This window comes from Rhinatrema bivittatum, chromosome 16 (assembly GCF_901001135.1).
Source record: "Rhinatrema bivittatum chromosome 16, aRhiBiv1.1, whole genome shotgun sequence".
Classification (NCBI taxonomy): Eukaryota; Metazoa; Chordata; class Amphibia; order Gymnophiona; family Rhinatrematidae; genus Rhinatrema; species Rhinatrema bivittatum.
Window position 1 is genome coordinate 21,239,689 of NC_042630.1, and position 15,949 is coordinate 21,255,637.

Sequence of the window (15,949 nt, forward strand, 5' to 3'; positions counted from 1 at the left end):
CCCAGTCCAGAAACAACTCATAGTCCGGCAGACACTCGACAGGCTTCTGGCTCTCAGAGCGACTCGTCCGGTCCCCCCCCCCCACCCCCCTGGAAGTAGGCCGGGGACATTATTCGGTATACTTCATAGTCCCCAAGAAGGAAGGTTCCTTCCGCCTGATCTTGGATCTCAAGATGGTCAACAGGGCCCTCAAGATTAGCCACTTTCGGATGGAAACCTTGCGCTCTGTGAATAGCGGTGGTACACTCTGGAGAATTTTTGTCCTCCCTGGATCTGATGGAAGCTTATCTACACATTCCCATCCTCCAAGCACATCAGTGTTTTCTGCGTTTCAAGATTCTGGGACAGCATTTCCAGTTCCAGGCTCTACCCTTTGGTCTTGCGACCGCTCCTCGAACCTTCATGAAGGTGATGATAGTAGTAGCTGCCGCTCTCCGGAGGGATGGAGTCTTGGTGCACCCATATCTGGATGACTGGCTCATTCGGGCAAAGTCCTCAGCCCAGTGCCACTGGGTGGTCAACAAGGTGTTGATGCTTCTTCACTCCCTCAGTTGGGTGGTTAACTTCGCCAAGAGCAGCCTTTCTCCATCTCAGTCTCTGGACTTCCTGGGGGTGCATTTCGACACAGCGCTGGGCAAGGTGATTCTGCCCCCGGACAGGGCTCATACACTCATAGCTCAGATACAGCGATTCATCGGTCTCTCGCTTCCAACTGCGTGGATTACCTCCAGGTCCTGGGATCCATGGCTTCCACCATCGATCTGGTCCCCTGGGCATTTGCACATATGCGTCCCTTACAGCGCGCCTTGCTCTCCCGCTGGAAGCCGGTGTCTCGGGACTTCCAAGCTATCCTTCCTCTCCCACAGGGAGCCAAGGACAGTGTCTCGTGGTGGTTCAACCTGTCTCATCTTCTCCAGGGTGTTCCTTTGGACATCCCGAAATGGGTAATCATCACGACGGACGCCAGTCTCTCTGGCTGGGGAGCGGTGTGTCAGATGAGTTCTGCGCAAGGGAAGTGGATGCCGTCCCAAGCAACTTGGTCTGATCAATCGCTTGGAGACCAGAGCAGTGCGTCTAGCATTGAAATGCTTCCTACCTCTCGTCCATCATCGCGCAGTCCGAATACTCTCAGACAATGCGACCACTGTGGCCTACATCAATCGCCAAGGGGGCACGAGGAGCCAGCATGTCTCTTGGGAGACAGACAGGTTGATGGAGCTGGTGGAGACTCATCTCTCCCGCCTAGCGGCTTCCCACATTGCAGGCGTAGACAACGTTCAAGCCGACTTTCTCAGTCAACATCTAGATCCCGGAGAGTGGGAAAACTCAGAGGAGGCGGTGAATCTCCTGTTCCCCAGATGGGGGACCCCCTATCTGGACCTAATGGCAATCTCCCGGAATGCCAAGGTAGCTCGGTTCTTCAGTCGCAGAAGAGAATATGGCGCAGAGGGAGTGGTTGCCTTAGTCCTCCCCTGGCCCCGTCACGTTCTCCTCTACGTGTTTTCCCCTTGGCCACTGATGGGCAAGGTGCTCCGGAGAATAGAGTCCCACCAGGGTCCGGTAATGCTGGTGGCGCCGGAATGGCCCCGTCGTCTGTGGTTTGCAGACTTGATCAACCTCACAGTGGACGGACCTCTTCGTCTGGGTCACTTTCCACGCTTGCTGCATTAGGGTCCGGTATCTTTCGCCCAGGCCGATCGCTTCTGTCTTGCGGCCTGGCTTTTGAGAGGTGCCGGCTGAGACGGCGTGGATACCCAGAGGCCGTTATCTTGACCCTCCTCAAGGCTAGAAAAACGTCTACCTCCATCTCCTATATCAGGATATGGAATGTTTTTGAGAACTGGTGTGCCTCCATACCTGTGTCGCCACAGACCACCTCGGTGACTCAGATACTATCTTTTCTTCAACAGGGACTGGACAAGGGTCTGGCCTACAACTCACTGAGAGTGCAAGTCTTTGCCCTAGGCTCTCTACTTCAACAACGAGAGGGAACTTCCCTTTCCTCTCACCCGGATATCATCCGATTCCTCAGGGGGGTGAAGCACGTCAAACCCCCGGTCCACGCTCTTTATCTTTCATGGAGTCTCAATCTCGTTCTCCGAATCTTGGTCGGACCACCCTTTGAACCCATGCATTCCGTGACCCTCAAGGATATCACTCTCAAGACGGTTTTCCTGGTAGCTATCTGTTCTGCCCACAGAATCTCGGAGCTTCAAGCACTCTCGTGCAGAGAGCCCTACCTTCGTTTTACGGATTCGGGAGTTTCCTTGTGCACTGTGCCTGCTTTTCTGCCCAAGGTAGTTTCCGAGTTCCACTTGAATCAGACGGTAGAGCTTCTGTCCTTCTCAGCTGACGCATCGGCGGATCTACGCAAGCTAGATATCAAGCATATCCTCATTCGCTTTCTGGAAGTCACTAATGATTTTTCGCTTGTCGGACCATCTTTTTGTTCTGTGGCATGGTCAGAAGAAGGGGGCCAAGGCGATGAAAACTACCATTGCTTTGCTGGCTGAAGGAGGCGATCTCGGTGGCCGACATTGGAGCGGGTCGACAACCTCCGGCGGGTGTCAAGGCCCATTCTCTTCGAGCTCAGGCTGCTTCCTGGGCGGAGATGCAATCGGTCTCGTTCCAGGAGATTTGTCGAGCGGCAACTTGGAAATCGTTACATACCTTTGCTCGTCATTGTCTAGACATAGTCACTACTTTTGACTCCTTTAGCTCTAGGGTCATTCGAGCAGGGCTTTCTGGGGCCCACCCTATGTAGGGAAGCTTTATTACATCCCACTGTCTGGACTGATCCTAGTACGTACAGGGAAAAGAAAATTATTCCTTACCTGCTAATTTTCGTTCCTGTAGTACCAAGGATCAGTCCAGACGCCCTCCCTGACTGTTTTTTGGTTTGGGATTGCCTCTCTGCTCAAATTGTTCTTCAGTGCCTTTTTTCTTTTGGCTGGTTAATGGTTCATTCTGCAAGTTTGTTGTTTGACACTGTTTTGTGCCCTTTGCACACTGTTATTGGTTATTTAATTCTAATGTTCTTGATCCATCCTGATTTTCCTCTTTGCTTTGATATACTCCATACTGAGGATTAGTAGAGGGTGCACTACCTTATAAGGAAGCATCCTTCAAAGTTCTATTTGACTCCATCTGCTGGAAGGGGGAGATAATCCACTGTCTGGACTGATTCTTGGTACTACAGGAACGAAAATTAGCAGGTAAGGAATAATTTTCTTTTTTGCCTCCCTTCCAGCAGATGGAGACAGAGAAAATTTTACTGACACTGTTACGTAACCACATGTGCTGCCTGCAGTTCCTCAGTATTTCTCTGTCTCTAGCAGATGGTAGATGGGTGCACAACCTGCGGTTCTGCAGTATGGGCAATTTTTTTTCTTTTTGAGCCTTCGTCCCAGGGGTTTTAGAATCTTGGTGGGTTCTTCCCTGTCTGGTTGAGGCAGGTGAGCCAGGGGTTGGTGACCCTTGTGTCTGCTCGCACCGTGCGCCTGTGGGGTGTAAATCTGGTGGTCCAGATCCCTCTCCTTCACGAGGCCGCTCAGGCGGCTGCAGGCTCCAGATATCCTTTTTGTCTGAGGCAGTCTATTGTTTTTGTGCCTCAGAGAGTTTAAGTAAATTTGAAAAAAAAAGAAAAGGAAAAGAACTGAAGGCAGTTGCTCGGCTGCAGGTGGTTTCCTACTCGGGGTTTAAGGTGGCTGAAGTAGGTTTAGTTTGTTTTTATTTTTTCTCCTGCTTGTGTGACGGTCAACTTTTCCCCGTTTGCGTTGGGCCACAGCTCTAATGATCACTGCTTAGTCGGCAGTGTCACCGTGAATGTTCATAATGTCTTCAGATAAAAAAGGGAAAAGTTCATTAAAAAAATGTATACAGTGTGACTATAAAATGTCCATTCTGGATTTGCATTCTCTTTGCCTAAAATGCCTCGGAACCTGATCATGACTCCACTAACTGTGGCTCCTGCAAGTGCATGTTATTCAGGGCACTGATTTACCACAAACTTTGGCTAAAATATGACCACCTAAGCGAAGTAAGGAAGATCGGAAGCCAATTTAAACACAACTCTGGTTCAAAAGAGTCCGGAATCAACTGAAGTACAAGAAATGGCATCAAAGTCAAGACAAGCCTGTATCTGAGAGACCGTGCTGAACCGTCTGCATCGGCAAGTCAGAGCTGAGAAATGTCCACACCAAAAAAGCTGATTCCTGAACATACCCAGATCAGTCAGAGAAGTGGGTTGTGTATCCCTACCAGCAGGTGGAGTCAGAGAGCAAAGAACTTTGGGCATTGCCATATACAGAAGAGTGCCAACTGCTGTCCCTCAGTATTTCTTTTGACTCCAGCAGGTGGTAGAGATGCACTCCTGCAGTCTTAGTTTTTAGTCAATGTGTTTTGTTTTTTGTTAGATAGTGATTTTTTTCTTTTTCTGACAGCACTTCCTGAGGTGTTAGGCACCTTTGTGCACCATTCCTCAGTGGAAGCCAGGCATCCGGGGGGTTGGACACCCCTGCCTAGGTTTCGCCCGCTGCGTCTCGGTGGGTGAAGGCTGGGGGCTTCTAGTCTTTTCCCCACCGAAGCCACTTCATCTGCTCCCTCGACTTTCCCTGCATGAGGCTCCATAAAGTTTAAAAAAAGAAGTGTCTAGCAGCTGTATTTCTTTTTCTAAAGGTAAGGAGTCGGGGCAGGGAGGGCCTCAGCGGCCGTTAAGGGAGTTGGTTTGTGTTTCCCCTCAGCTCCCGGGGCTCTGGGTTGCCTCTGAGGGAAGTGGGTAAGCTGTACTACAAGGCCTGTTTGCCGGCGCGTTTTGTCGTGTTTGCAGCCTCAGCTGTTTTTAATTAGGCCTGCTGGCTTGATTTTCTTGCATCTCCGGCGGCGCGCGCTTTTTTCACTGCAACGGCCATTTCTCCTCAAACTTCCACCGTGGGCCCCCGCACTAAATCGGCGGCCTGCTACGCGGTCAGGTGCTCGATTCTGCTAATCATTGTTTCGCCTGCTCCTCCGGGATGGAGGGCTCGTCGGGACTGTCCACCCCCTCCGGGGTGGGGGGCGGAAGGGGTTCATCGCGCCGAGAATCGCATGAGGAGGATTCTCCTCCTGTTTTAGCCCCTGTGGGATAGGAGCTTGATTTGGGGGCTGGCGATTCGCCTCCAGTCGATTCCATGCAGGGGGTTGGGGTCCCGGAGAGCTTTTCCCCAGAATTCATTCTTCTGATGCACCAAGCCTTCCTGGCCAGGAAGCATTTGGTGCTTAGACCCGGACAGCCTCTTTGACCGGACGGAACCTCCGGCAAAGAAGTGTCTGGTCGCAGAACCTCTGCAGTGGCCTGTGGAGCAGCTTCGTCCGAGGAATGACATCTTCCAAGGGTCTCAGGATCCAGTTCTGGGGTCAGGATCACCTTTAGCCCCGGATGCTGACATGGGTGCAGATCTCAGACCCAATTCCTGATACGGACGACCTGGATGGTGATGATATCCCGCCCGCTGAGGGAGATGATCCCAGCGTGGTTCGCCTTTTTAAACTGGAAGAACTGCGGCCCTTTATTCCTCAGGTTTTGGATGTTTTGGGCCTGAAGGTTTCTCGGGAAGAATCCGATAATGAAGGTGTTAATTCAGTCCTCGATGGAATTCGAGGTCCCACACCTTCCTTCCCGTTGCCTAAGAAGGTCCACAAACTGGTAACCCCTGAGTGGGGCGCTCCAGATTCTGGGCTGAAGGTGGGCAGGGCTATGGCAAAGCTTTTAATCCCCTGTCTGATGTTTTAGATCTTCTGAAGTGGACGCGGCTGTTTCGGCGGTCACTAAGGAAACCACTATCCTGGTAGCTGGAGCTTCCGCTTTAAAGGATATGCAGGACTGCAAACTGGAGATCCAGTTAAAGCGTGTTTTCGAAGTGGCTGCTTTGGGCCTTTGAGCTAGCCTTATGCAGAGGGCGTGCCTCTGCTGGGTTCAGGAGACTGCTTCCAGCTCCGGGTCCGGTGGGGCTGGTGCATTGCAGTCCGCCAGTTGGAAGCGGGCGTCGCATATGTTGCTGATGCGCTTTACGATCTGGTGCGGACCTCTGCTCGGAGTATGGTATCTGTGGTAGTGGCATGGTGACTCCTGTGGTTGAGGAATTGGGCGGCAGATGTGTCCTCAGTCCCAACTTTGTAATCTACCCTTTAAGGGCAAGCTGCTGTTCGGGGAAGATCTTGATCAGCTGGTTAAGCTACTCAGGGAATCCAAGGGCAATAAGTTACCAGAAGATACGAGATCTTCTAAGAAGGTTTTCCCCCCTTGGTCTTGCTTTCAGGAATCTCGCCGTTTTCGATCCGGCAGATATTCCACGCCTTCTGGTCTTAAGCAAAATTCAGGACGCCGGCAGTCCTTTCGAGGAGGTTGTTGCTCTGGTAGGGACTATGAACACCTCTGTTTTTTTTTTGTAATGGAAAAGGTTTGTCGTTGACTTTGGATCATTAAAACCTTTCAAGTATCTGAAGGTCTGTATCATATCACCCCTGCTCCTCCTTTCCTTCAGGGTATACATATTTAGATTCTTCAATCTCTCCTTATAAGGCATTCGATGAAGACCATCCACCTCTTTGGTCGCCCTTCTCTGGACCGCCTCCATCCTGTCTCTGTCCCTTCGGAGATATGGTCTCCAGAACTGAGCACAGTACTCCAGGTGAGGCCTCACCAAGGACCTGTACAAGAGGATAATCACTTCCCTTTTTTTACTCGATATTCCTCTCTCTATGCAGCCCAGCATTCTTCTGGCTTTAGCTATCTCCTTGTCACATTGTTTCACCGACTTCAGATTGTTAGACACTATCACCCCAAGGTCTCTCTCCTGCTCCGTGCACATCAGCCCTTCACCCCCCATTGAATACATTTCTTTCGGATTTCCACTCCCCATATGCATGACTCTGCACTTCTTGTAATTGAATATCAGCTGCCATATTTTCGACCAGTCTTCCAGCTTCCTTAAATCCCGTCTCATTCTCTCTGCTCCTTCCGGCGTATCCACTCTGTTGCAGATCTTAAGTATCATCCGCAAATAGACAAACCTTACCTTCTATCCCGTCCGCAAAGTCGCTCACGAAGATATTGAACAGGACCGGTCCCAACACCGACCCTTGCAGCACTCCGCTCATCACTGCGCTCTCTTCCGAGTAAGTTCCATTTACCATCACACATTGTCTTCTGTCCTTCAACCAGTTTGCTCTCCAGGCCACCACCTTGGCACTCACTCCCAAGCTTCTCGTTTTATTCACTAGCCTCCTGTGCGGGACCGTATCAAAAGCTTTGCTAAATCCAAGTAGATGACATCGAACGCTCTTCCTCGATCCAATTCCTTAGTCACCCAATCAAAAAAGTCTATCAGATTCGTCTGACAGAATCTTCCCTTGGTGAAATCATGCTGCCGCTGGTCCAGCAATTCTGCTGCTTGTAGATAGTTCACTATTCTTTCCTTCAGCTGCGACTCCAATACTTTTCCCACCACCGAGGTGAGGGTAACCGGCCTATAGTTTCCAGCCTCCTCTCTGCTCCCACTCTTGTGAAGAGGGACCACCGCCGCTCTTCTCCAATCATTCGGCACCACTCCTGTTTCCAGGGATCTATTGAAAGGTCACTCAGCAGAGCCGCCAGCACATCTCTGAGCTCTTTCAGTATCCTGGGATGAACCTCATCAGGCCCCATGGCTTTGTCCACTTTCAGTTTTCCTAGTTCTTCCCATACATTCTCTTCTGTAAACTGAGTTTCATCCATTCCACTCCCCTCCAGTTTCTTGTTAACTAGCGTCTGACTTTCTCCAGGGTCTTCTTTAGTGAACACCGAACTGAAGTATTCGTTTAATATTTCTGTCATTTCTTCATCTGTCTCCACCCATTGATCCTTTTTACCTTTCAATTTCACTATACCACTTTGGACTTTTCTCCTTTCACTGATGTATCTGAAAAATGTTTTATTTATTTATTTAGCATTTTTATATACCGAAATTCATGTAACAGAGTTACAAATCACCTCGAGTTTTGTCACCTCGCTTTTACCTCTTTGGCAATCCTTTCTTCCACTTGACTTTTCACTTTCTTGATTAATTTCTTCGTCTCCCTCAGTTTTACCAGATATTCTTCCTTGTGATCCTCCCTTTGGGATCTTTCATATTTCTTAAACGCTGTTCTTTTAACTTTTATGTTATCAGCTACCTCCTTTGTGAACCAGATAGGTTTCATTCTCTTCTTGCTTTTCTTTACTTTTCTAACATATATATTAACCGCTTCAGTAATTGCTCCTTTTAGTTTGGCCCACTGTTGTTCCACATCTCTCATTTTCTCCCATCCTTCTAGTACTTTCTCCAGGTACTTCCCCGTTTCATCAAAGTCTGTGTTTTTGAAACACAAAACCCTGGTCTTCGTGCGACTTCTCCGTATCGTATTAGTGATATGAAACACCATACTGTTTGATCACTAGTGCTGAGGTGGGCACCCACCCAGACATTAGAGACATTATCTCCATTAGTGAGCACTAAATTGAGTATAGCTCCCTCCCTCATAGGCTCCATTACCATTTGTTTGAACAGAGCCACTTGCAGGGCATCCACTATCTCTCTACTACTGTTAGATTCTGCAGAAGGGATTCTCCAATTTACAATCCGGTAGATTAAAATCTCCAACAATCACCACTTCTCCCTTCTTACTCATCTTTTGGATGTCTTCAATCAGATCTCTGTCTAGTACTTCCATTTGATTTGGAGGCCTGTAAACCATGCCAGTAAAAATGGATGTCCTATCATCTTTTTTTTAGGACGGCCCATAAAACTTCTTCTTTTCCCCATTTTCCCTGCAGCTCGGGTGCTTGGATATTGTTTTTGACTTAAAGAGCCACTCCTCCCACTTTTCTGTCCTCTCTGTCCTTTCTTACAGGCCGATACAGTAAGGACACGGTAGAAAGAGTGCGGCAGTGCCGGACGCATCCTCGTTTGCCGCACGCACAGTTTGGATCACATAGCACTTGATACAGTATTTAAATGGCATGCAAATGCAAGCCGCGTCCATGAAGCGCAATCCATTTTACTGTATAGAGCGCTATACAGCGCCTATACAGTATCCTGGGTGCGCTGGTACCTGTCATTTCAAATGACATTTGAAATGACAGATACCAGGAAGTGGATCCCAACTTTAAGCAAAAGAAAAGGATCAAAGAAGTAATAGCCGGCCATTAACAGCAAGGGTCATGATTTAGCAAGACAGTTCCCCTAGGGGAAAAAAAATACAATCAAATCAGACCAAAAGAAAACGTATTGGGAAGGACCTGTTGTTTCCAAGCATAACCTAAACTCTTGCCTGCCCAACCTAAAATCCAAAGCACTGGGAAAGCCACTCTTCAGATCGCGACTAATCCCATCACTGGAAGGACGAAAGATTTTTTTTAAGCGTCCCAGTTCCTCTCTCCGCTATGTCAATGCATTCTCCTTTCCACTGCAATGCGAACAGTATTCTGAAAAATAACTTTCAAACCCAGGATGGTGGAGCATTGTTGTGCTTGATAAAACCTGCACTCAACAGGATCGGGCAAACTTTCCCCCAGCCCATGCTCACCTGCCCTGGCCTCGTCCATGGGTGCCGGTCTCCGGAGCAGCCCCAGTCCTCTCTCCCCTCCTCCCGGGGGCAGCCGGCGGCGAGAGCGGCTTCAGCAGCCCAGGGTGGATCGGGCGCTCCCCATGCGAGGTGGCTTCCAGCAGCCCTCGCCGGCGATGATGAATGAGCGCACGCCGGGCATTCAAGTCACGGCGTGCGTTCATGCACCTTCACTGCCATGAGCGCATGCCGTGACCTCAGACGTTCAGCCGGGCGCTCAGGTCACGGCATGCGTTCATGCACCCTCACCGGAGGGGGCTGCTGGAAGCCACCTCGGGCTGCTGAAGCCGCTCTCGCTCTCGCCACCGGCTGCCCCCGGGAGGAGGGGAGAGGGGACTGGGGCTGCTCCAGAGACCGGCACCCATGGACGCGGCCAGGGCAGGTGAGCGTGGGCTGGGGGAAAGTTTGCCCGATCCTGTTGAGTGCAGGTTTTATCAAGCACAACAATGCTCCACCACCCTGGGTTTGAAAGTTATTTTTCAGAATACTGTTCGCATTGCAGTGGAAAGGAGAATGCATTGACATAGCGGAGAGAGGAACTGGGACGCTTAAAAAATCTTTCGTCCTTCCAGTGATGGGATTGGTCGCGATCTGAAGAGTGGCTTTCCCGGTGCGTTGGATTTTAGGTTGGGCAGGCAAGAGTTTAGGTTATGCTTGGAAACAACAGGTCCTTCTTTCCTGCTCCGGAGCGGTTAGCGCACCCGCACGGGAGACCGGCACCCATGGACGCGACCAGGGCAGGTGAGCGGGGGCTGGGGGAAAGTTTGCCCGATCCTGGCTCCTCTAAAGATCTTGTCCTGGGGGGTGAGGGGGTCGTTGGCCTGTGAAATTTCGTCTCTCTGACCTGACGCTCCACACTAACGCAGGGGTAAGGGTAGGCGGTAAATCAGCAGGTTAAACACTCGGCAAAACTGCAGGTTAAAAAGGCGATAATCGGGGCGCACGTTACTATATGGGAGGGAATAGCTAATCTGATCGTTTACATATCATGTACATGCGGGCGGAAAGGGTTACCCGTCGATTTAAAGAAGCGGTAAGGATGGGTTAAAAGGGATAGTGAATCGCGGGTTGGACTTACGTGGCCAAATTGTGGGTATAAAGCGGGTTAGAAGCAGGGTAACCGCGGCCGTGCTTTACTGTATCGGCCTGTTAATAAGTTATATCCCGGTATGGTAGCATCCCAATCATGTGAATCCGTGAACCACGACTCCGTGACAGCAAAAATGTCCAAGTCAGTCTCCACCATTAGGGCTTGCAGGTCTGGGATTTTATTGCCCAAACTACGAGCATTTGTGCACATTGCTTTCCAGCTGTTCTGGTACAGGTTAATGTTTTTCTTGGACTGACTTTAGCTGACTTTTTTTTATCCACTTTGCCTTTTTTTTTAAATTGCATTTGTATTTGGGGGTGACATTCTAATGTCCTACTGTCAGTGACTGTTTGAATAGCATTTCTGCTGGCCTATGATCCTGGGAGGCTTTTAACTGTAGTGTTTCCCTTGCTGAGAGTTCCCAGATTAGTGCCTCTGACAGTCACCCAGCATAGTGAGCTTTTTCATTTGGTTACTGATTGTATTATGGAATTTCTGTATGCATTGGGTTTCTTCTTTCTTTTCAGATAACACTTCAATCTCTTTTGTGATTGTTACTTTTTTGTCACTGATGTGATTTGCTGGGTTGAGTTTCTTTATCATATTTTCAGTATTGATACTTCATCAAATTCTTTCCAAGGTATGCTTTCTTTTACACACAATTTGATCTCTTGTCTAGTAGTCATATTTAAGTTAGTCCTGAGGTTTTCAATTTTAGTTTTAAAGAATAGCACTGTTTTATCACATCTGGATTCATCAAGTGATGACTGTGTGGTATATTTATATTTGAGATTGTTGACAATATTATAAGTGTTCTGGGGTTGTGTGCAAATTTTTGAAGTTTCATACTATAATATTCCTTCTTAGCAGTCATAATTAATTTTTTATAGTAGGCAAAAAAAATCAGATATGAGGTTAATGTGTCAATGTTTTTATTTTTCCTCTATTTTTTTTCTTTATTTCTCAATTTGGTTTTTGCTGCTCTTATCTCTTGATTGAACCAGGGTTTATTATTGTGGGATTTATTTATACAGGCAGATTTCATTGGGCTTATGTTATTCGCAATGTCATTATTTATTTCGTGCCAGTTAGATACTGCATTAGTACAATTTAAAAAATTAACGCTTTGTAATTATTTTCGATATTAGTTTGCAGGAGATCTGTATTAAATTTTGGTCGGTATTCAAAATGGACTTTTCCGCTATTTTGGGATTCAAGTATTAATTTACAGGATAACTTTGATTTAATAAGGAAGTGGTTGGACCATGGTATTTGTGTGCAGTTCGTTGTGACATTTTCTAAGTGACTATCATTAATGTATATAAGGTCCTCTATGATTAGTTTAAATCCTAATGCAATAAGTGCGTCATTCAGTGTAGAACATGTTTGATAATGGTTTTGTGTCCATGTGTAAATTGAAATCACCTAAGATAACAGTAGGTTTGGATGGATTAATGTTAGTCATCAGAAATTCTATTAATTAGTTAATCTATTTAAAAGTGCTTTTATACCGCTTTTACAAACAGTCTAGTCAAAACAGTTTACATAAATATTAATCATAAAATAAGTAATAGCTAAAAATTTACATAAATCTCATAATAAAATAAAATTATTAATTTATAAAAAAAAAGGTAAACATCAAAACAATCAATGATTAATCAAACATACCAAAACAATAATCAGGTGTCAACTTGTAGCCACTGCAAATGTCAGGGAAGAGGAGTTTAGGGAAGGTATTTTTCAAAATATACATTAATGGTATAATATATTAATGGTGATAAGTTCAAGCAATCCAGGGGGGGCAGTATAACAGGAAAATTTGACAAGTTTGGAACACAGCAATTTCTTGGTTTTTCGGTACATTTGTTATTATTTTACATTCTAAGTCTTTATCAATTATCAACAAAATCCCTCCCCCCCCCCCCCCTTTTCGATGTAATCTGGCTAAAGAGAAGACTTCGTAAATCGTTTGTAATTTGATTTGTTATGACCGTGTCTGATTTTTTTTTTTAACCAAGTTTCTGTTATTGCAATGAAGCAAGGGATACAATCATTCAAGAGATCAGAGAGTATGGGCGTCTCTTTCGATATTGATTAGGCATTGAATAACAGGATAGAAAAAAAAGGTTCGATATATTAGCTGACTCATATGGTTGGATTGTAATCAAATTATTAAGATTTCTTATGTCCTGTGATGTGAAGCTTCGTTTTGGCTGTCTGATTGCATTTTTATTGTAGTTCCCACGATTAGTGCAGATTGGAATATGAGTTGCCTCCATCATGTTGATTGAAGAATGATCCATACCTATTACTGTAGAAGTGGCTGTACGAAGGGGCGAACAAAGGGGCATGCCCTTTTGCCGTGCTCCTGCGCTACGCCTCGCAACCCTGCGCTACGCTTCACAGCCCTGCGCCATGCTTATGGCCCCCTCGGCGCGCTTCTTAATATATCTGCCAGTTCTGAGGCTTTTGTATTGGGCCAAAAATATTTTGTTGCAACAAAACTTAAAGAATGTACTAACATTTTCTATGGAGACAGTCCACTGAACTCCCCTCCAGTCTACCAAAATGAGCTGCTTGCTCATGACTAACACTACAGGAAACAGGTATCCCAGATTCATCGACCAGAAATCTGTTAACCTCCTTCCCACCAGAAGGTGAAGAGTAGTGTTTACCTGTGTGCCCACATCAGTCTGATGTCTGAATGTGAGGGGAACTGTAATCTTGCATAACTCTCTGGCCTACATGTTCAGATGTCACAGTGAACGTAGATTGAGGCACACACAGGTAAAAAGTGTTGCTATCCTCCTGCCAATGGGAGAGAGTAGGAATGAGGATTATGCAAAATTTGGTTCAGTGTGACACGAGGACTGCATAAACTTTAGTGTTCCATGAAATAAAAAGGTTGAGAACACTCTTCTAATTAACAATCCCTTGCTTACAGGGCAACATGGACCAGGACAGACTGAAGAAGCAGCAGGAGCTGGCAGCTGCAGCCCTCTACCAACAGCTCCAGCATCAGCAGTTCCTGCAGTTAATCAACAGGTACATCCCAATAAAGCCCCCAAGAACAACTAGGGATCAAATACTGTATGCAAAGACGCCTCTCTCCCACCATCTATACCAATATCAGCCTTTCTAGTGTCATACTTCTCTAATGGTCATCTTCCACCCACATCAACTTTCTCATGGGCTCTGAGGAGCATTTAGCCTCTTCTGTGCCCCCACTCCAAGGAAGATGTTGCAGAAGATCTTCATTGTACACTGATTACCTGTTGCATGTCGTGTCAGAAGAGACTGCAATATTTATTAATTGTTCTTTCCTCCTCCTGCCCCTCTCTTTCACTCCCACTGTACTTCAGCAGGCAGCAGTATGCACAATGTGCATTACAACAGAAGGCAGCTTCAGGGGACCTGACACCACAACAGCAACAGCAGCTAACAGTGTTCCTGCAGCAGCTACAAGCTCTCAAAACCAGGTATAATGCTGCCTTTTTCTTGACTGTCGTACTCTCTGCCCTTTCTTTCCACCACCATCTAACCCCAATCTGTACCAGAGCCACAGAGCTTCTGCCCTCTGAGCTCAGCAGAACTTTGATACCATATATATGACATAATGAACTTGAGTGCTCAGGGGTGTCAAAACATCCATCTACAAATCTGAGAATTGGAGTTTCTCAAATAGCAGCAACTCATTTGGAATATGAAGCTTTTGAACTGGTTGCTACCAGCATATGGTCTCTACCAGCAGCTGGAGTCAGAGAAGAAAGCTTTGGAGATATATATATATATATATATATATATGTGTCACACCCACCGCTCGCATATATATATATGTGTGTGTGTGCCACCTGCAGTCCCTCAGTATTTTCTGACTCCAGCAGATGGCAGAGATGCACACCTGCAGTTTTTAGTTTGATTTTTTTCACTAGTTAGAATTTTTTCTTTTTGCTGCGGTTGCTTCCGAGGTATTAGGAACCTTCATGGGCCATCCCTTGGTGGAAGCCGGGCGTCCGAGGGATTGGATATCCCTATCAGGGTCTCGCCGCCACGGGTCTGTGTGTGAAGGCCAGGGGCTCCTGGTTACTCGCCACCGACACTGCTACAGCTGCTCCCTCGATCCCTGCTGGAGCATCCCCTGTTTTGCCTCAGTAAAGTTTAAAAAAAAAAAAAAGTTTCTCAGTCTGAGCGTCTGGCCGGATGCTGTCGGCTCTGAGGTAAGGAGTCTGTGCAGGGGGATCGGGCCCTCTGAGGCCGTGTGGGGAGGCTATCAGCTGCTTGCTCCCGGAGCTCCGGGCTGCTGTGGAAGGGAAGGGATGAGTTTCTCTTTTAGGCCAGTTGTTATTGCTATTTGCGGCGGCGTATTCAGTCAGGGACAGGCTGTTTTTTTTTCTCTTGGCTGGCCGCGGCTTGGCGAGTGGTTTTTTTTTTTTTTTTCTCGTTTTCAGGAAAGGTTTGTTTTGGCCTTCCGGACTGAATTTTTCCCGCGTCGCGGCTGCGAGCGGTGGGTGTGACAATCGCGGCCTTCTCCCCCTTAGTTTCACGAGGCGGCGCGCTTTCACAGATGGGGCTGCGCTCAAAATCACCGGCCTGCCGCATGTGTGGCACACACGATCAGGCTCTGGACGCAGCCTTTTTATGCCCCGATTGTGCTCAGGAGTTAGGGGACTTATTGGGACCGGAAAGTCCCCCCCTCCCCCCTTGGAGAAGGACCGGGTGGCCCGGACCTAGAATCGCGGGAGGAGGAATCCCCCTCCTGTTTTAGCTCCTGTAGGGGAGGACCCCATGGGGGGAGTTGGCGCTGTGCCTTCAGGAGTTTCCCCAGAGGGGTTTTCCCCGGAATTTGTTCTCCTCATGCACGAAGCCTTCTTGGCTCTCAAACGCTCAGTGGTAAAGAGACCTGGAATCCCGGAAGACATCAGTCATCCACCTGGGAAATTAAATCGGGGCGCAGATCCTAGGCAGCGCCCTATGGATCAGACTCGACCGAGAGAGGAGGGCGCTCAAGGCCTGATGCCGGGGTCAGGTTTGATGCCGCCCATGGGAGTGTCTATGGGGACAGACCCAGATCAGGCGGATGTGGATACGGACGATACAGATGACCCCGATACACCACCTGCGGAGGGAGATGATGCCAGTGTGGTTCGCTTATTTAAAAGTGAGGAACTGTGTCCCCATATTCCTCAGGTCCTGGGCCTTAAGGTGTCACAGGAAGAGTCTGACAATGAGGGGGTTAAT

At 47.7% G+C, this 15,949-nt stretch overlaps 1 protein-coding gene across 6 annotated transcripts in view; it reads left to right on the forward strand.

Moving 5' to 3' along the window:
* The window catches only part of GIGYF1 (GRB10 interacting GYF protein 1), a 459,255-nt gene that overhangs the window by 279,637 nt on the left and 163,669 nt on the right, over positions 1-15,949 (forward strand). For 4 of the 6 annotated variants that reach the window (XM_029581610.1, XM_029581609.1, XM_029581613.1 and 1 more), the window contains 2 exons: positions 13,656-13,756; positions 14,074-14,190. In XM_029581610.1, coding sequence (XP_029437470.1) covers positions 13,656-13,756; positions 14,074-14,190 — 218 coding nt within the window. The remainder of the gene's footprint in view (positions 1-13,655; positions 13,757-14,073; positions 14,191-15,949) is intronic. The other 2 variants (XM_029581612.1, XM_029581614.1) reach the window with 1 other exon arrangement.